The sequence below is a fragment of the Trachurus japonicus genome, chromosome 2 (assembly GCF_045865225.1).
Source record: "Trachurus japonicus isolate A0001 chromosome 2, Traja_1.0".
NCBI lineage: Eukaryota > Metazoa > Chordata > Actinopteri > Carangiformes > Carangidae > Trachurus > Trachurus japonicus.
Window position 1 is genome coordinate 8507860 of NC_140908.1, and position 15794 is coordinate 8523653.

The following is a 15794-nucleotide window of genomic DNA, read 5'->3' on the forward strand; positions in this document are numbered from 1 at the left end:
TATTACTGCATTTACAGTACACAAGCATTAACAAAAAAAAAGAAAGAATAATAAGGTGTTTAATATGCAGATGGTAATAAATAGTTTTGTGTTTATCTGCATCCTGTTAAAATCTGAATTGTGAAATCACAATCTGAACCTTGACATGAAGTGTTAGAAAATATAAATACGCATAAGTACAACTATTTAAAAAGTGCACTATACAATTAATGTAAATACTTAATCACTTTTCGCTACTGTGTAATGTAGGGCATATAAAATGTGTATAATAATAGAAACACCTTCATCCTTCTTGCTAGAAGACTTTCTGTGATTCAACACGAGCACCTCATTAACCAGAGCAGATGAAAATACCTGTCGGGGTCCTACCTGGGGGCCATGTATGGTTTATTTGTTTATATATAAACCTTTTCATGTTTACGTGCATTGGCGGCTGACTAACGCGGCTTCCTGTGACACAGATGGAACCGGGCCCTTGTTAATGTTATATATTATTAGTTCCACATGGACTTGTCCAAACATCTGCTATGGAAAGGTCAATGGGCATAAGCATTGAAGATCACACCAGAGTGTATAGATGAGAGAGAAACATTGCATTTGGATTTATTTTAGTATTGGTAATTAGGCTGAGTCCTTATGATCATCCTTGCACTCAGCTTTGCTCCATGGGAAAATGTGATTTGAGTGAGTAGAGAGGCTGTTTTGACACTGCAAGATAATGCCTCGGGCAATAACACACACAGAGAGAGAGAATTAAACAGATATTTCTTCCTCCTCCATGATTACTGAGGCTCACTCCTGTTTGAGAGACTGAAATACCTGTACAGTGGGCTGAGAGAAACAGCATCAGGTGTCAAGAGCTGCATGTGTGTGCATTGTACCTCTGTTACACAACCTGGGTAGATTTCATTAAAACAGACTTACAAGAAAACAACATTTACAAGTTTAATTTATGTCTTATTATCCCTTTATCTTTCCATTTGTGACATCTCCAGGTTCAGATTTTGATTTGCCCACTAAATGCTAAGTCACACAAAGTCAAACTCATTTCCATGTTTCATCCCAGCACCAGTGTGACTCAGGATTTAATTCGGACTTGAGGCTCATCATGAGCAGGATGGACTCTCGGCCCCCTGAGCGTATTGTTCCATCGAGGTCAGTGCAGCGGGTGTGGCAGAGGTGAAAAGACAGAGCTCCTTTGTCATCACAGTCTCCATTGATTACCATCAGGCATCTCTGTGTATGTTTTATACTCCTATTCAAAGCCCAGTTGTTACATAACCATCTCCTGTTACTCTTCAGCCTCTTGCCACCTGACTTCTTCCTTCCGGCCTTGTTTTTTTACTCGATCTGTCTTTTTATTTTTGATCCTTCCTGCTCTCTCTGTTTCCTCCTCCTCCTCCTCTTTCTTCATCTGCATATCACTTTACGGAGGTGTGCCCCCCCTAAGGGAGAAGAGGATGTCTCTGAATTTCTCTCACACATATTGGTGTTGTGTAACAGTGGCGACCTTCCACTGACTACGGTAAAACTCTCCCACTTAACCCGATGAACCCTAAATCACAGTTAAAGGTGCTCTGTGAATTTCTTGACCACCTGTGGAGCAACGTTGGTTTGTATATATGGCAGGGGATATGATGAGATGGAAGTGGATAGTTGGACAAAATGTACCTCAATGTTAAACACTTAGCTTACTACAGTATTTCATAACATTATAAACAGAATAGTGACGGAAAAAGTACTTGCAGTTACCACCAGTCACCAGAGGTGTCGCCAAATCGCTCACAACTGTTGGTTTGATTGTTTTTTTTTGCCGCTTGGAAACAGCAGAACAAGCTGTAAACACACAATCATATTATCACCCTGTAAAGTTTTATAACGTCTACTCATGTCACTTCAGCATGAAATCGACTCGATTCTCAGACTGTGGTGCGATGAATGTGAACAAATGGCTGCTGGCGAGGTGGGAGGAACCCCGTGCAAAAACTTACAACGATGGAAAGTTAGTGAGGAAGTGTCCAAACCCTCCTGAACGCGACACGCACACCGCAGGATGCACAGAAGCTGCGTGAAGAAGAATTTATGTCATTAATATTACAAGTTAAAATCACTTATTAAACATTAACCTCTGATTTCAGGTCAGATTTTGACAAACTTTGTGTGTTTGGATGTAACAGCTCTCTGATTGGCTGCTCATCTGTTGCTGCACATCTCCAGAGGCAGCTCTCTGATTGGCCGCCGGTGTGATGCCGAAGGTATGACTCATGCTCTATTCTTAGCTGAAGAGGTGACACTGGGATCTGACCTTTCATCGCCTTGGTGACCGCCCGTGATGTCATCACCTCTCCGTCGTCACTCTCCGTTGTCATCGCCCTCCTCCTCCTCCTGCTGCTCCGCCGCTCGCCGCCTGTCCCTCGGCTCCGCTCAGGACCCGTTGGCATGGCAGTTAAGAAGAGTGGCAACATCAAAGCATCGAGGTGGATGAAAACACTGCGAGTGAGTCAAAGATGGGCTCGTTCTCCACTGCATCATCACTCCAGACAATTAGTCTTTATGTCCTCTCTCATGGCTGTGAATATAAATTAGTGGTTTGATATTAATGAAGCTTTTTAACAAGTGATGAAGAGCTTCTAGGGGGCCGACATCCACCTGAAATACGCCGAAACTGTCCATAAATATGATCAAAAATAGGATTTGATGTATATACAATAGAAATGACTGAGAGAAAGTCAAAACCTGTAACTATCCGCACCATGTTTGTGCGTAAAAGCCCACAAGGGGTGTGTGTGGTTGGTGGTAGCTGGGCGGAGGAGGTGATGTATACTAAGTGGAGGTCAGTGTCCTTTACAAGTGGCTGCAGATAGAGCAGACTGTGTAAACAGAGCAGTGTGGCTGAAGCTGAGCAGCTCTTACAGACCAATAAGATGCCAAAGTGTTTTCCTTTGCCTCTTATAGCGCCGGCTTATTCCTCTGGCGCTCTTTTGTGTTGTTTTTTTTCCCTCCCTCTCTTTCTCTTCAGATGTCTCTTGCTGATCGTGAGGTTCAGAAGTTCAGAGTGAGCAATGAGGAGAGAGGGATACGCTGGGAGAGAGGACAAGAAATGGGAGTTGAATAACGCCAAGACTGTAATCAAAGCCAGCTCCGGTCTTTACTCACAGTTACATCATCTACACACTCCGACAACAAGGTCAACTTTAACTTGTGTACTGCTGCATGGGTCACCGAGTGGATATTTGAGGTGTTTAAAATGTAAAAAAAAACTTGTGTGAGGACAGTGAAGGTGACAGATGATTGCCTCTGTATATTAAATGTTCATTTTTAACCATCTCATCATGCTGGTGTCACTTCTTTATGGACTCTGTTGTGCAGCAGGCCTGGCAACACTGTCCACAAACTGGGCAGGAGGTGTCCACATGACTTAGTCCGCCTGTGATGAGTCCGTGTCTCGTGAAATGACTGTGCCGCCCCCTACTGGAGGATAAAACACACAACAAACTAGAGCTCAGGCTCCCTGTGGATGTCCAGTGAATGTTCTGTATCTCAGTGCCACTGTTGTGTATCTAAAAGAAGTCGTTTCCTCCTGTCCGGTCCACACTCAATCGTCCCGGTGTCACCACTGCATGGTCTTAGAGCGGGTCAGCTTCCTGGTCAGAGCGTGGCGGACTGTCAGCATGTAGGAGCGCCGGTCGGGCAGAGGACGCTTCTGATCCAGGACCAGCCTGTCAACACAAGACAAACAGGATTTTTTGTTTAGTTTCAGTATATTTCAGTAGCTTATATCTAATTTTTCAGGAATCACATTAGATATGAAACACACCTGATGAGTTGAAACACTGCTGCTTCCACGGCTGATACAGCTTCAGCCACAGACAGCTCGTTGAAGCCACACCTACATACACACACACACACACACATTTAGTTTAAGCACAGACAAAAAACACTATTTTATATTAACCAACCTTATATATAACCTCCTGTATATGCTGTATGTCTAAGTTGATCCTAATTAGATGCACAATGTCTCCATGAAGTTGGTGTCTTCTTCCCATAATATAATGTAGACACACAAAATCTAACATTAATATATTCAGAACATACATAAAAGCTGATCTATAAAGTACAATGTTTACTTAAAATTAGAGCTGCAACAAGTAATCGTCAATTATTTTGATAATTGAATAATTGGTTTGAGTAGTTTTTAAAGAAAAAATGTCCAAATTCTCTGAGTTCAGCTTCTTAAATGTGAATATTTCTGGTTTCTTTGTTCTTTTATGACAATAAACTGATTATCTCTTTGGTTTGTGGACAAAACAGGATGTCATCTTGTGGTTTGGGAAACACAGAGTGACATTTTTAAACATTTCTGACCAAACAACTAATCGATAATGAGAATAATCGTTCAGATCAACAGTATAGTACAAACACATACCAACCTTAAATCCTTGGCCAGTCTCTGTCCTTCCTCTGCCGTCACCTCGCGTCCTATTTCTAAATCGGCCTTATTGGCTACAAGCACTGTGGGAACAACTGACACACACACACACACACAGAGTGTAGGCAATAAACCAAAATGATGATGCTATCTCTGTGTGTGTTAACAAATTACCTACAGAAGACCAAAGAGGGAATGTGTGTGTAGAGAGAGATGACAATAGACAGATGTCAGACAGAGCATGAACAGAGACTCGCAGCACTTTTAAAGCAAACATAGTGAACACACTGTTCCTCTGGAGATGTGTGTTAGTGAGCTGTTTGTTTCACTGATTTAATACTGTGACTAATACACTACATAGTCTAGTTTCAGCCTGTCAAAACTTAAATAATTAGAATAATCGGTCAGTGAAGTTTAGTTTCCTACCCAGACTCTGCTTGGTTTGCTCGATGAGTTTCTTAAGTTGTGCGATCTCCAAGAAGCTGCGGCGCTGTGTGATGGAGTAGAGCAGCAGGAAGCCGTCAGCCCAGCGGATAGACGACTCCAGAGAGGCCGCAGGGCTTTCCTGGAGAAGATGACGTCTGATATTTAACCATAATGGGAAACGCTGACTCACTGAAACGTCAGCAGAACATTATCAGATTCATTGAGGTTCATAATGGAGCGGCTCGACGTTGGGGAACTTGATTATTGCTGAGTTTAGATGAGAAGACTATGAAACTAAAACTTTTAATTAATCATTTTAAATCATATCAACCATTTCATCATATTTAATATTTCAGGGATGGATGATCCAAACCTTGTTGGAGATTTGACCACCACTAGTTTTTGTTTTGTGTCTTACATTATCTTTTAAGCCTGATAAATTATATTATTTAAACTATTAAAATCATATTATATGACCTTTTTTTTTCCTTTTTATTTATTTTTTGTCATGTATCTGTACATGGGTTGACCACTGAAAATGAAGTTTTTTGCTTGAAATTGAAGCAAAAAAAAAGAAATACAGTCTATGAAGTAGGGCTGGGCCGATACGCTTTTGTGTCGATTCGATTCTCTAACGATTTTTGGGTCCCGATTTGATTTAAATTGCGATTCTGATTAAACAAGTATTGCGATTCGATTTTACCAAGTATTGTGATTTTATATTTCAATTATTGTGATTTTCTTTCCTTAAACAAGAGCAGGTTGAACCAAACACTTGACAATACATCATAAGTCATATTTACAAAAAACAATACACACATCACATCAGTTTGTCTATTGTGTTCGTTTGTTCACATAGATATCTGTGAACAAACGAACACAACAGGCCGGTTTGTCGGGTGTAATGGCACAGAATACATGATCGTACAATAAAGATTGGTCGTCCCAAAAAAAAAAAAAAAAAAATTAAATAAAAAAAAAAATTAAATAAAATTAAAAATAAATAAATCGAAAAAAAATCGCCAGAAAAAAATCGCGATTAATATAAAAATCGATTTTTTGGCCCAGCCCTACTATGAAGTATGCATGCATGTATATTATATACGACGCACACTGGAGATGGGATCCATGTATGGCATTCATGCAATTGTGTCTATTAGCTCTCTGTCAGTTTCAACTGTTTTGTTTTGTTTTTTCTCACTACAGTTTTTTGAAAACTCAATAAAAAACAATTTGAAATTAATAAAATCATATTATATGAGATTATATAGATTAAAGTTACCTTATAAGCGACGTCCAAAATCTCCAGATCGACAGCTTCCTGGTCGACCACCCGACTACATCTGTAGGTCACCTCTGTGGTACAGTTACACACACACAGACACATTTTACTGTTTGCTCTGTATCCAGTTAGTCAGGCGTGAAGTGACAGAGTAACGTCAGTAATTCTCTGTAATAAACATTTACCCTTTTTATGGTCGTATTCTCCAATGAAGCGCCGGGTTATGAAACGAACACACAGCGCTGGAGACAGAAAACAGACTGGGTGACTGGAGGGTGAGCAGCCAAACACACACAAACACACTAATATTTCTCCTTTATACTATGTCATATTATATTTACATCCTGTCTATATGTTTGTGTGTTATTTAGTGTGATTGCTACTTCAAGATAAATCCTCTTTGTCATCTTAACCCTGACTTGTTTAAACAAACGCACAAGTGCTTTCTCTGTGTTTGTGCCTGGAGGTGTCTGGACGCATTCCTGTTTGTTTGACTTGTGTGTGTCTGCTGTTTAAAGCCTCGCTGTGTTATGTCATCAGGAATGATTTTAATATAATCTGTTACGTTGGGTTTTTAGACATAATGTCAGAGCTTGTGTTTCTCTTGTTTTAAAAAAAGAAAGAAAGCAACGGCTCAGAGCTCCTGTGTCAGATTTCCATATTTAGCAAAACGTCTTTAACCGTGACCATAACTTCACCCTAAACTTAACCTCTTTATTTTTCCATAATCAACACGTGACAGCTCCTCCAACAACCCCCCATCCTGCACCTTCACTTTGCATCTAAATGTATTTTCTGTTAAAGATACAGTTCACCTGTTTTCCCGGTGTTCTGCGCTCCCAGGATGAGGAGTTTAACTGGAACCATTTTCCCGCCGTTTGTCCCTGCATGAACTCCCTACAGAGAGAGACAGGCAGAGTCACAATATGTTTACATACAAAAAACATAAGGAACAACATAATTAGATGAGAAGTAGCACTTCCATGATACTGACCTTGAAGTGGAAATAAACTCCAGATATAGAGAGGGAGTGAAATAATGAGCCTCCTGAGCTCGGGCTCAGACACTGAGCAGACAGGGAGTGAAGAGGAGGGACTGTCCTCGCTCCTTTTCAGTGTTTAAGTGTGTGTCTCTGCTTGTGTTTTAAGAGCTCTCTCTCTCTCTCTTTCTTTCTTTCTTTCTCTCTCTCTTAGGGAACACTATATGACAAAAACCATTTGTTTGGAGGAGACACGTCCAGCTCCAGACACCAGTATCTTATTCCCGATCCATTCAACACACATAAACACACTTTTTTTTTAGTGAACACCAGTCTTGAAAACGTCTGAATATGTATTTGTTTTTGTGCAATCACTGTTTGTGTGTGTGGACTTCATTTGAACCTGTTAGTTAGTGAAGAATTATGGGTATTTCTCTGGGCTCCGCGCCACATTTGACCACATTTCATCCTGGATTATCTGGCAAAAGCTCGTCTGTCTGTGCCTTTGAATATTTTGATGTGTAAGGAGATTTGTCTTTCATGCTGGGGTGGCTGACGTTAATTCTCTCACAACCTGTAGATCACAGAAATTAAGTTACATAGAGAGTATATAAGAACCACAAGACAATGACTGGAGTAAAGACATGAGTAAGATTTTATTTATATTTCATACGTTTCTCACTTTTTATTCAACAAAGACCGATCTCAGCAGTGAGAGCGATTTATTCTGTGTACAACAAGCACCAAGGACAACTTTAAATTAAGGAGCAAGGCTGAGAGTCGTCAGAGAAGAGTGTGTTCTTTCAGCAGCGGATGAGTTTGTTGTCGTTGTGTGTGTGTGTGTGTGTGTGAGGGGGGGTTACTGAGCGTTCAGCAAACTGACGGCTCTTCGACGGCGGCCGCTCCTTCTGTGATGGCTTTCACACATTTGGCCATCGTCTGTGACGCTCTGCTGATGGAGTCTGAGCACAGAGAGAGGGAGAGGGAGAGAGAGGGTTGAAAAGGTTTGTTGTACATTTCTGGTTTTCTATTTTAACCCTCCTGTTCCCTTCCTCCAGCCTTCCTTCTTTCCTTCCTTCCTCCCTTCCTTCTTTCCACAATCCTTTTTCCCTTCCTTCCTTCGTTCCTTTCGTCCTTACTTCTTCTTCCTTCCTCTTTTGATCCAATTGACCCAATCTGTTCCCTCCTTCCCTCTTCTTTCTTTCCTTCCTTTCCCTTTCCTTCTTTCCACAATCTCTTTTCCCTTCCTTCCTTCTTTCCCTTCGTCCTTCCTGCCTGCCTTCCTTCTTTCCCTTAATTCGTCCTTCCTTCTTTCTTTCCCTTTGTCTTTCCTTCCTGCCTTCCTTCCTTTTTTCCCTTCGTCCTTCCTTCTTTGACAACAGGAGGGTGAAATGTGTGTATGCGCTAAATTAAAAACACACTCACCTGTCATGTAGAAGTCCTTGGCTGTGAGTTGAGGCGGCACCAGAGGATCTGCGATGAGATCCTGGTTCACTGTCTGAGAGAGGGAGAGAGAGGGGGAGGAAACAGAGTCACCGGGAGATCTAAATCATCTAAGGAAACAGTGTGTGTGCATGTGTGTGAGTGTGTGTGTGTACCATGGCAAGCTCATTTGCTTGTTTGAAGTAGTTGGCCTCCTCTACGTCGTCGTACCGCACCAGATTAGGAGAAACTTCGGCTAATCTGGATCTGACCTCATCCAGGGAGTCGTAGGGCAGCGTCACACCGGCCAGCTGCGCACACACACACGGAGCAATTCGGTTAAATTAACTGTTAACTCATTGAGTGCCAACCACGTAATTTCTCGTTTTTCGTTCCCATGCGTTGAGTGCCAAAAACGAAATTTTTCGTTTTTTGCTTTTTTTTTAAATTATGAAAATAGACACTTTAATACACATTATATGTAAATTTGGGGACTCTACGACGAGGAGAACTGAAATAGATGACGATCAAAGTCACATGACAGCTCATGATCTGGAAGTTTTTATCATAACTCAGCTTCTGCAAACGGAGTTCTGCATGCAGATGCAGCGCAGCTGCGCCGCAGCTGCTCTGCGCTCACCCGCGAGGCTGCAGCAGCTGGGAGCTGAACCAGGAAGCTCTCAGCCCACTGTCCCGCCCGGTCTTCATCTGGAGCAACACCGTGTCCTCCCCAAAGTCCTCCCGCGGTAAAATCTGATGGTCTCTGGACCAAAGCAGACCGGCACCACCGACCCGTACCACAGACGGACCGCGACCACCGGCGGGACCGGTGTTCGCGAGCCGCTGTGGCCGGCAGAGCCTCACGTTCCGCGGCGAGAGGCTGTGACACGGCACGGTGCGTCTGTGTTATTGCTGTTTAGTGGCGCCCCCCCCGCCCCCGATGGTGGTTTTGTGAATAGAACAACAATTGTTGTGTATATTTATCTTATACGAGCCCTTTGATCCAGAAATGCGAGTGTCTGAAGAGCGACAGACACAAACAGCGCACCTTTCATAAAAGACGCTCTATCTCCTTTTCTAGAAAAAAAGGAGGGATTTTGGTGAAACCCAGCCATGTTTAGCTTGACTTTTCTCAGGAACGGAGGCACGTAGAAACAAACGGTTTGTGGCCATTTGAAGGATAAAGTTAAACCTTTCAAATGAGCTACAGTATGTGTTGGTGGCAATAATATAGAATACACTATGGCTCTAAAATAAAAAGTCAAATATGGTCTAATTTGCCGGTACACTTGACTAAAACTTTGGAAAGGAGCGCGGCACTCAATGAGTTAACTAAACAACTGTCTCGTAACATTCTGTTATTATCTCATAGCGTGGTGAATCTGCAGGTCACAACTTGTCCACCAGAGCGTTTTGGAGTTGTTGGATTGTGTATTTGATGAGTTTGATGAGAGAAACCAAGAAATCCCATTAGCCTCTGTAGCGTAGCTCTGAGCAGCTCACGGCTCTGCTCCACCGTTCTAAAAATAGCTTGCACCGACAAATAAAGGTAACGAACCTACTGCTAAAACTATAGGGATTATGGCGATGGGCCAATTTGCCAAAATGTTGAACTATCCCTTTAACAAGCAGCTGTGAACAGTTAACTTCCTGCTCACCTCGGACACGGCTCTGATGACCTTCCAGTCCTCTCTGGCCATCCCTGGAGCGGTGACGGCCACCCGGGTGTGTTGGCTCCGCCCTTCAGTGTTGACGTAAGTGGCGTTTTTCTCCGTGTACGCTGCGCCGGGGAGGATGATGTCCGCCATTGGTGCTCCTACATCACCGTGGTGACCTGGAGGAGATGAAAACGTATGAATTTGGATTCATATATTATATACTTGACTGAATAGTGTGTGTGTGTGTGTGTGTGTGTACCCTGGTAGATGATGAGGCTCTCTTTAGGCAGGTCAGCTCTGGTGATGCATCCGGCATCGGCTCCCAGCAGGAACAGGACTTTGGGTGGATTCTTCCTGATGGCGTCTACGCCGGCCTTATAGCCCAGGTCCAACGCTGCCACCTGACTGGCCACTCTGGAAACACACACACACACCAACTATAAGCAGGGGGGCACATCCTCTATGCTTCACGTATAGAAGCTTTAATACGTTGCCGTCTTACCTGTGCAGGACGTTGAGGACTTTCCAGCCTTCCTCCACTCCGCTGCTGGTTCTGGCGTTCTGAGCGATGGTGGACACGGTGCTCAGGATCGCCGCTCCGTCTGCTCTCTGCAGGGCGCTGCTGCCCACGACCACGACTGGACGCTTCGCAGCTGCAAGCACCTTAACAGCAAGGAAGGGAGAATATAAATATACTGTAAATTGTATCATTTTGATTATTGCTCGGACCAGGTGTGTGTGCGTGTGTCGCTACCTGGCAGAAGGAGTGTGTGCCGTTGGCGAGCTCCTTCAGGACTGCGGCGTCCTCTCCCAGGTGGTCGTAGGTGTAGCTCAGGTCGACTTGGTGACCCACCATGGCAACATGGAGCTCGTTGTGGAGCCAGCTGACAGAGGAGGAGAATTAGTGAGTTTTATCTAAAAGCAGAGGAAGAGGAGGAGGAGGAAGAGGGGGAGGAGGAGGGGTTTACCTCTTTCGGATTCGGGCGTTGAACAGCGGGGCTTCGTAGCGTGGGTTGGTTCCTACGAGCAGCAGCAGGTCGCAGTCTTCGATGCCGGAGATGCCGGTGTTCAGCAGGTAGTTGGAGCGGAGGTCAGTGCTGCAAAGAGCGAGAAAAAAACAAACACACTGTGAGAACCCTGTGCATCACACACACACACTTCACCTCCGACCTCGTTACCTAGGCTGCGACTCACCCAGCCCCCGCCGTGGGGAAGACCTCCTCGGTGCAGAGGTTCTCCGAGTTCAGCGTGTTGAGGAGGTCTTTGAGGGAGACCAGAGATTCAGCGTCGGCCATCCCTCCTGCTATGGCTGCCACCTCGCTGCCCTGCACACTCTGGAGCTACACACACACACAAATAATATAAAATATCTATTGTCATGTTTTTTTGTTTGTTTGTTTTTTTCTTCTTCTCATTATTACATTTATCATTATTATTGTTTTTGCATTATTCATTCATGTATGTATTTTTCCTTTCTTTCCTATATTTACTGTATAATCACTTACTTTTCCACTTATTTTTTGTTATCATTTAATTATTCCCTATTTTCTTGACTTTACATGTAACAAATTTGGTTTTCGAATATGTTCTTCTTGGGTGAGGTTTTCATATAAGCCCTTTTGGGTTTCATACCTCCCCTTTGCATATCCCAATCATAATGATTATTCATACTATTTTAAATTATATGTTGGTGCAAAATAAATACATTCAAAAAATAAAATAAAATAATAATACTTAAAGGGACAACGAGGAGTTTTGGAAAAGCGAAGCGTTTTCACACTACATTTATGAGCCTCCGCGCGCACCGTACATTTCTTTGACCGGGCGCAAGACGGACTCATGTTTTCATTCATCAATAATTAAAGTCAGAGGTTCAAAGAAGTTCACATACCACCGTAGTTCCGACCATAAACGGTGATTTGGCGGCGTTATTCTCATGACTCGGCACGAAGGAAACACTGGTCGGCTCGACCAGCATTTCCGCCACCACTAATAATAACAAAATAACGATAGAGACAGAACGATATATTTATCTAAAATGGGCCCATTAACAAGTGTGGGTAGCGGAGATTCATCCACATTAACGTGAGACTTTTTTATAACCGAATAGAAACTCCTCGTTGTCCCTTTAATATCAAATATCAGGCCTCGGGTTGGATTAAGTGGCAAACACACTTACTGCTCCAGCAACACGAGTGAGAGCATCCTCCCAGGTGGTGGGGGTCAGCTGACCTGCTTCATCCTTCACCATTGGCTGAGTCAACCTCTGTCTCTTCAGACCATCATATGCAAACCTGAGGACACAGATTTTTAGGATTTTAGCTCTTTAGCTGAGCTACATTTCAAATAAAATTACCCTGAAACATTCAGTCATTTGGTTTTTATTTTCCCACCTGGTCTTGTCTGAGATCCACTCCTCATTGACGTCTTCATTCAGCCTGGGCATCACCCTCATCACCTCTCCTCCTCTTGTGCTCACCAAGATGTTACTGCCCACGGCGTCCAACACATCGATCGACTCGGTTTTCCTGCAAACAAGCAGAGGATCAAACTTGAAACCATGACAAAAGACACAAAGATGCAAAGAAAAGTCCATTCTAGGATTTTAGAAAAGCTGACATCCTCGTTCCTACCTGGTCTCCCATGGTCGTGCGGTGAAGGCGTAGGGTTTGGACGTGAGTGCTCCAACAGGACAGACATCAATTACATTCCCAGAGAGCTCGGACATAAACATCTTCTCGACGTAGGTCCCGATCTGCAGGTTGTTTCCTCTTCCTGTTGTTCCCAGGTCTTCAACACCAGCGATCTCACTGGCAAAACTTCAAATAAAAAACACACACAGGAATAAATTAACATGCAGACGGAGGAGAATCTCATGAAACAATGTGAGATGTTTTTTTGTCCACTTACCGGACGCAGCGTGTGCACTGGATGCAGCGGGTCATGATGGTTTTGATGAGTGGCCCGATGTTTTTGTCCTCCACCGCTCTCTTCCCTTCTGAGAACCGACTGCGGTCTGCACCAAACTGCATGGACTGATCCTGGATCCAGCACAGACGCAGTGTTAAAGAGGAAAACAGCAGCGGTTACTGTGTGTGTATTTGCAGGGCGAGCTTTGTTTTCGTGGGTGAACTGGCCCTTTAACTCACCTGCAGGTCACACTCTCCTCCTTGATCGCAGATGGGGCAGTCCAGTGGGTGGTTGGCCAGCAGGAACTCCATCACTCCCTCTCTGATGACACAAACACACACATCAAATTCATTTACAGAGGTGTAATAATTAAAGGGATAGTTCAACATTTTGGCAAATTGGCCCATTGCTATAATCCCTATAGTTTTAGAAGTAGGTTTGTTACCTTTAATTGTCGGTGCAAGCTATTTTTAGAACGGCGGAGCAGAGCCGCAAAACGTTTTCCAAAGTTGTATATACAGGTATATGAATATTTGAATTAGTACCTGGCTTTGCGTGTTTTTTCTGAGTTGGTGAGGATGTTCCAACCCTTCATGACAGGCATGGCACACGCTGCTACCGGCTGAGAACACAGATATTAATTAGATATTAATATTGTGAACATTTAAAGCATTATTCAGACCAAAGGCAGCTACAGTATCAGTGTTATTTGTTTAAACTGGAGCCTCTTACCTTTGGGGCTTTCTCAATCTCCACCAAACACATACGGCAGTTTCCTGCCACGGAGAGACGCTCGTGGTAGCAGAACCTGGGGATCTGGATTCCTACCTTCTCACAGGCCTGACGGGGAGAGGAGAAAGAGGGATATTAGAGTAATAAGCCAAAATGATAACAAACACCTAGAGTTACACAAAATCAACAAAAACCAAAGCATAAATCAGATCATAAATAACATCTGTATTATCTTGTAGGTGAATGAGTTGACACTTCTCACCTGCAGTACAGTAGTTCCAGGCTCCACCTCCACTGGTTTCCCATCCACAAACACCTCCACCATGTTGCTGGCAGCACGCACTGAGGTACGCACTGAAATTGCATGCAAAGGACCATGGTCAAATCAAATATCAATAAATAAATGACAATCTCGTACAAAGAAATATCCTTGGCTAAAGTCTTCACTAAAAAAGAAAAACATTGTTCTGTGATTTGACATCTTGTAAATGCAAAAAAGGTCAGTAATAGTAACTCAATGTGAATTGCAAAATAAGTGCTGCTGTTATCACAACAACACACATCTTACCAGTGTTGGACGGAGCCAGGCTGCCTTTGGCGGCTCCGGCCAGAGCACGGCCGACGGTCGGCAGTCGCAACATGACTCTGAATGGAAAACAGAAAGCAGGCAACATATGAGCTTAACTTTGACTGACGTACTCTGCTCATAGGTTTGCAATCTGACTTTTGTGACTATGAAGAGGTTTCTCCATCCAACAGCTTTTGTTTTGTGACACGATTCCTTTATATTTGTCATTTTTTGAAAGTGATTAGGTTTGGTCATCTTCATTTTAAACAACTGAACTCTCTTAATCAGATCATTAAATGGTCTATTTATCTATTTTGTTTTTAACTTATTATCTGCTCCCTGTATCATGCTCTTGACATGTTTTGCAGTTATATTACACAGGCATTTTTATGGAGCATGTATTTTTCAGATTTTGAACAATCAGTGAGCTTGATTTCTGTCCATGTCTTTGTCCTATGTTGTTTAAGTGTCCTTTTGTTTTTGTCTTTTTTTTAATAGGGATGCCCTCCTCCTACTGCAAAACAAATCTACTTACGGCTATTAATAAAGTTCCCTGACCTAAAGTTTACAAGACATGACCAATGTGCAGAATGTGAGGTTGGTTTATGAATATATTAGGGATTAAAGTATTAAACATATCACAACTGGTGCACTTTCCTCTGAGTTTCTTTAAGTAATGTAATAAATATGAGAGTCATGTGACTCTACCCACAACAGGGCAATTGTTTAGGAATGAATTATCTTTTACACCGTCCATTTGATCATAGTAACTAACTATAAATCTGATTGCTGCTGCCACATAGCTCACTGGCTGTCACTGTCAACAACACAACAAGTTATGCTCGCTGCGACACGTGACGTTTCAAGGAGATACAGCACAGGACAAAAGCTGCTTTTTCAGATCAAACCGATATTATAACACCACCATGCACCGTTTTGTTATTGATAAATGTGCACAAGAGAAGGAGCTAAAAGTAACACGAGCCCTCCAATGAGGCTCCCTGTTGCATGCTAACACCATTAGCTACTCAAGGACACGGGCGGCGCAGTGTTGTCAGAGGAGAAACTAAGGGTATTCAGGTCAAACACATCATTTACCACCGGGCATGCACATAAATAACATATCGATTTAAACGTGTGTAATTGCATAATGTGTTTCTCGCTCTTACCTTTCGCTATTTGGCCTTCTTGACCAGAACAGCGGTGATGTGAGTTTCACTACACAGTCGAAAAGCTATGGCTGCTGTTAGCGGAAATGACGTAGTGTCGGATTTCCGTTTGAGTCCAGATTTCACAATAAAAGTTTTAGAAGCGTTATTGTGAACATTTAGTAAGACATTTTCATACGGCAAATTCGTTTCTTTAACTTTATTTATAATTCTTTA

General features: G+C 42.9%; 2 protein-coding genes across 2 annotated transcripts; both read right to left on the minus strand.

Annotated features, from left to right (window-relative positions):
• Positions 1 to 3594: 3594 nt before the first annotated feature.
• On the minus strand, positions 3595 to 7266 carry LOC146990739 (ras-related and estrogen-regulated growth inhibitor). Its single transcript, XM_085803326.1, has 8 exons — positions 7135 to 7266; positions 6956 to 7037; positions 6326 to 6382; positions 6141 to 6214; positions 4859 to 4997; positions 4434 to 4527; positions 3818 to 3889; positions 3595 to 3719 (listed from the first exon to the last, which is right to left on the minus strand). The coding sequence occupies exons 2-8, from the start codon at positions 7005 to 7007 to the stop codon at positions 3611 to 3613; spliced, it is 597 nt and encodes a 198-aa protein (XP_085659452.1). The 5' UTR covers positions 7008 to 7037; positions 7135 to 7266; the 3' UTR covers positions 3595 to 3610.
• A 485-nt stretch (positions 7267 to 7751) lies between these two features.
• Positions 7752 to 15650, minus strand: LOC146990740 (NADH-ubiquinone oxidoreductase 75 kDa subunit, mitochondrial-like). Its single transcript, XM_085798748.1, has 19 exons — positions 15579 to 15650; positions 14410 to 14486; positions 14104 to 14195; positions 13842 to 13949; positions 13655 to 13731; positions 13349 to 13430; positions 13110 to 13240; positions 12833 to 13018; positions 12593 to 12727; positions 12379 to 12493; positions 11394 to 11539; positions 11168 to 11296; positions 10954 to 11083; positions 10702 to 10862; positions 10459 to 10613; positions 10200 to 10375; positions 8718 to 8852; positions 8545 to 8617; positions 7752 to 8081 (listed from the first exon to the last, which is right to left on the minus strand). Exons 2-19 carry the CDS (start codon positions 14480 to 14482, stop codon positions 7990 to 7992), a joined length of 2196 nt encoding a protein of 731 aa, XP_085654874.1. The 5' UTR covers positions 14483 to 14486; positions 15579 to 15650; the 3' UTR covers positions 7752 to 7989.
• Positions 15651 to 15794: the final 144 nt, after the last annotated feature.